Source organism: Salmo trutta, chromosome 32, assembly GCF_901001165.1.
Source record: "Salmo trutta chromosome 32, fSalTru1.1, whole genome shotgun sequence".
NCBI lineage: Eukaryota > Metazoa > Chordata > Actinopteri > Salmoniformes > Salmonidae > Salmo > Salmo trutta.
Window position 1 is genome coordinate 15,707,609 of NC_042988.1, and position 4,806 is coordinate 15,712,414.

The 4,806-nt window shown below is 42.3% G+C and overlaps 1 protein-coding gene across 1 annotated transcript; it reads left to right on the forward strand.

The window, feature by feature from the left end:
- The first annotated feature begins 1,065 nt into the window (after positions 1-1,065).
- LOC115170615 (forkhead box protein J1-B-like) lies at positions 1,066-3,782 on the forward strand. Its single transcript, XM_029726871.1, has 3 exons — positions 1,066-1,269; positions 1,470-2,054; positions 2,650-3,782. The coding sequence occupies exons 1-3, from the start codon at positions 1,216-1,218 to the stop codon at positions 3,487-3,489; spliced, it is 1,479 nt and encodes a 492-aa protein (XP_029582731.1). The 5' UTR covers positions 1,066-1,215; the 3' UTR covers positions 3,490-3,782.
- The last annotated feature ends 1,024 nt before the right edge of the window (positions 3,783-4,806 follow it).

The window sequence follows — 4,806 nt, forward strand, 5'->3', positions numbered from 1 at the left end:
GTTTCTTGACTGTGTCCAATTCGTTAATAATCATCGAAATGAAAGATGGACAGTCAGGGAGCATATACAATTAAAAAAATGATGGATAGAGCACTATTATTGGGCAATTTTGATGGCGATGAAACAACACATTTTAGTGCGTCTTCCGGACATCGTTGAAGACCAAATGCGGTCCGCGGGGCAAAATGAGTTTGACACCCTGAGTTAGAAAGACAGAGTTTGTGAGCCTGTGTCCCAGACTCCCAGGATCAGAGAAAGAGTGACTGTGATGGAGTTTTCTACAATGGTCATATTCATTTTAACGGAATCATAGTTTCCCTGTCAGCTGGGTATACCTACTGATTAACAAATGGGTATAGCAAATACGAGAACCTAACATCAACAATAACCAGTAGATGTCGCTAATACATCATGTCAAAGCCAGAATTACCCAATTTCATCCCAGAGCCAGTATGTTCGCAATGTCTACTACACACAATGTCATTAACTGTAACATTTATGTCTTCAATGTCTATAAAACGAGGAATTAATCAAAAGTAAATTCAAATATCGACCATGTGTAGGTAAAGTCACATCACAGTTGTAAAACATTTAACTCCAAAGGTGGCTGTTTTACAATTAACTAAGGTTGTATTCATTATCTGCAATTATTCCGGATACATTTGAAATACTATCTATCATTAACTGTCTAATAGCCTACAGAAGACCCTTAGTAACAAAACTGCTCTTCCGTTTTTAAATCAAAACTCATCCTTCTTACAATTCATGAATGCACAACGTATTCATGACAGTCAGAAGCCAATTTATTTCTGATTAATTAGGTAAAAAATATTACATAGAATAGTCAGTGTAATTACATTCTGTTTGTTTTCACTGATTTAACACATTTTTCCCATATATGCACTCATACAGTGAGCCGTAGAAACAAAGGTGAAACATGTAAATCACGGAGCCAATCAGCGACCTGCAATTTGCTTCGGGCTATTAAAACTCAAGGCGGTCTTCTCTGTCTTTTCTGTCTTTCCCTCAATATGTTCTGGTCTGTCTCTCCGCCGTTATGGGATTATTATCACACATCGACAGGATCTGAATGAATGTGGAAACATAAAGGCTACTTTTGCAAATGAAGTCTTGGGTTTACATGTTTAGATAGCAGTTCCTCTCCAAGCCATCTGTACAGACATCGCAATAACGTGTAAGAGGTTTGGGTACCATATGAGAGCAGGAGCTGATCACTCAAACTGTACTGCGGAGTACACCGAGACCAAGGTAATTGTACTGCTTTTGCTAATACTTCTTTATGAATGAATGGCCACTGTTCTTTTATTTTTATGAGTTTATAATGCAGTTTTTCATATTGTACATTTAAAGTCAGCTGAGTGAGATCACACCAGTATGGAAAGGATTCACAGGAATGACAGCCAGCAAGAAATGTAATGCAGTCATCTTTTGTGGGAATTTATTAACAGGGACACTTTACAATGCCAGTACTACCAAGTCAGGAGATTTCCACCAGATTCAAGGAGAAATGGATGAAGCTTCACCCAGAAGACCAAGACAGTGTGAATGGTTCAGTGCACCTGGATGACAGTCTCACCAGCCTCCAATGGCTCCAGGACTTCACCATAGTCAGTGCGAGTCTAGAAAGCCTACCGGGCTCCACTTGCCAGCCGTACCACCTGCCTGAGCCCAGCCACCTGCACCCTCAGGGCTCCGACTCGCCCTCCAGTCCACCTGCTGGGGACACTGCAGCCTCCGGCATGCCTCAGAGTGCAGGCAGCCCCATCACCTCCAGTGCCTCAGCCAACAGGACCAGTTACTACTCACTTCACCCGACAGTGACCAACAACCACCACCAGATCCCTGTGCCAGCCATGTCTCTGGAGGAGGTAGACTTCAAGACCAACCACGAGGTGAAGCCTCCCTACTCCTACGCCACACTGATCTGCATGGCCATGCAGGCCGGCAAGAAGAACAAGATCACACTGTCTGCTATCTATAACTGGATCACAGAGAACTTCTGCTACTACAGACATGCTGAGACCAGCTGGCAGGTTAGTGACGCAGTCTGTCTTCTACATTATTGATCAAACCTGAGAGGGGTACACAACACAGGGGGAGAGAGAGATGTGTGGGCGATTGCATGCAACTAATCCCTCAGATACAGTATTTATTTTGATGTATGGAAAATAAGTTCTAGGCCTATCGTGGTTATATTTGTTCATCATTGATGTAATCATGGGTTATTTCTTGTTTGATTTTTGGGGTGGAAATAAGTAGAAGGTGCTCAACCAACGTGAGTAGAGGTGCAACCTAAAAATGAGTAGACATCATTGGACAGGAAAAGACACAACGCTTGCTCACCATTAAGAATGTGTCGTTTTATTAGACAAGTTTAAATGATTGACGTTGTTTGAATTTCTTGGAATCTCTGTGATGGGGACTATATGATTCAGGAGTATAATGAACTTAAATTGTTATTACCTTGTCCTGACGATGCACATTTGACATGTTATAACCAATGATTTATATCTACACATCATTAGTTATAACATTATGACGATCCAGCAACAAATGACAGAGAATCTTTAGTAAGACTACTATCAGTTAGCTCATCTTTTCATGAACCCCATTCTATTCTCTCCTCAGAACTCTATCCGTCATAACCTGTCACTCAACAAGTGCTTCATGAAGGTTCCCAGGCAGAAGAATGAACCAGGAAAAGGGGGATTCTGGCAGATTGACCCTCAGTACGCAGACATGTTTGTCAATGGAGTCTTCAAGCGCAGGCGGATGCCAGCCATCCATTTCAACACCCAGAGACACAGAAAAATCCAAGGATCATCCCGTAACCGAAAAACCCAGGAGTACCACCAGCATTTTCCCCAGGCCCACTACACAGTGTCCCACAGAGGGGCAGGTGCTGGGAACAGACACAAACTTAGTGCCACAAAGTGGGAGACAGTCCATAAGTCACCACTGTTGACGCCAGATCTCATGGAACCAGAGGCACTGAAGGGTGAACTAGACTGGGCCATGGTGTTTGACGATGTTCTGAATGGGAGCAGCAATAACTTTGAGGATCTAGACATTAACATAGCTCTGAACTCCCTGGGCTGTAAGGTGGAGCTCTCCCAGCAGGATCAAGGCCGGGGCTGGCACCTGGGGAAGTGGTGCAGCGGAGGGGCTGACCGGGACCACCAGCAGGGCTGCAGGTACATGGAGGTGACCACCATGGGCTGCTACAGCATGGAGGAGATCCAGCAGCACCTCAACCTGACTGGGTTGCTGCAGCCACTCCCTTTGGCGGTCCACCCACAGCACTTTGAGGAGCTGACACTGTTCCCTGATGAGCAGCAGAGGCACCCTTGGGAAGAGCTGAAAGAGGAGGTGCAGGCACTGCCTATCACCCTGGACCATAGTCTCAGCTTCTGTGAAGGCTTCTTCACTGAGATGCAGCCATGGAGGACAGCAGAGTCTTATATGTGACACCCTCACCCAGCCCCAGCCCCAATACTGAACACGCACTCCAGCAGGAGGCCAGAGGACCTATAGACTACTGTTTAGCTACATTAGCATTATGGATTCATTCAGAGAAACATACGTTCATAGATTTTTTTTTTTTATCTGAGTCACATTTACTGTGTTTTTTATGTGCATTTTCTATTTGCTTTTTGATTGATTGTGTCTATGAACTAACATGCTGTTTTTATTGTAGTATTGAATGTCTGTTATAGAACAAAATAAATCTATCCTAATTAGCAACCACTTCATTCCAAAAATCTATACACTAAAATCTATACCCCGGTCAAAAGTTTTAGAACACGTACTCATTCAAAGGTTTTTCTTTATTTTTTACTATTTTCTACACTGTAGAATAATAGTAAAGACATCAAAACTATGAAATAACACATATGGAATCATGTAGTGACCAAAAAAAGTGTTAAACAATATTTAAATCATTCAAATAGCCACCCTTTGCCTTGTTGACAGATTTGCACACTCTTGGCATTCTCTCAACCAGCTTCATGAGGTAGTCACCTGGAATGCACTTCAATTAACAGGTGTGCCTTCTTAAAAGTCAATTTCAGGAATTTCTTTCCTTTTTAATGCGTTTTAGCCATATCAGTTGTGTTGTGACAAGGTAGGGATTGTATACAGAATATAGCCCTATTTGGTAAAAGACCAAGTCTATATTATGGCAAGAACAGCTCAAATAAGCAAAGAGAAATGACAGTCCATCATTACTTTAATTGGGGCTAGGGGGCAGTATTTTCACGGCCGGATGAAAAACGAACCCAATTTAAACAGGTTACTACTCTGGCCCAGAAAATAGAATATGCATATTATTAGTAGATTTGGATAGAAAACACTCTGAAGTTTCTAAAACTGTTTGAATGGTGTCTGTGAGTATAACAGAACTCATATGGCAGGCAAAAAACCTGAGAAAAATTGAATCAGGAAGTGGGAGAAATTAGAAATGTAGTTTTTCTTTTGAATCCCTTGAAAAACTACAGTGACATAGGATTTACGTTGCACCTCCTAACTCTTCCATTGGCTGTCAACAATCTTTAGGAACTGGTTTCATCCGTCACCTGTTACCGGGCAGAAAATTGTGGCTCAGTCAATCACTGGCCAGTCTGAGGACAGGTGTCTTATGATGCTCGTGCACGTGACTTCGTTGTTTTTTATTTTTCTTCTGGGATGAATACCTATTGCCCGGTTGTAAAATTATCGCAATTTTACGTAAAAAAATACCCTAAAGGATTGATTGTAAACATCGTTTGACGTGGTTCTACAAACAGT

Bases quoted from the DNA above. Each gene is read 5' to 3' on its own strand.
- LOC115170615 (XM_029726871.1), top strand. From the start codon at position 1,216: ATGAGAGCAGGAGCTGATCACTCAAACTGTACTGCGGAGTACACCGAG. The intron at 1,270-1,469 runs GTAATTGTACTG...ATTTATTAACAG, and splicing joins CGGAGTACACCGAGACCAAG to GGACACTTTACAATGCCAGT. The intron at 2,055-2,649 runs GTTAGTGACGCA...TTCTCTCCTCAG, and splicing joins ATGCTGAGACCAGCTGGCAG to AACTCTATCCGTCATAACCT.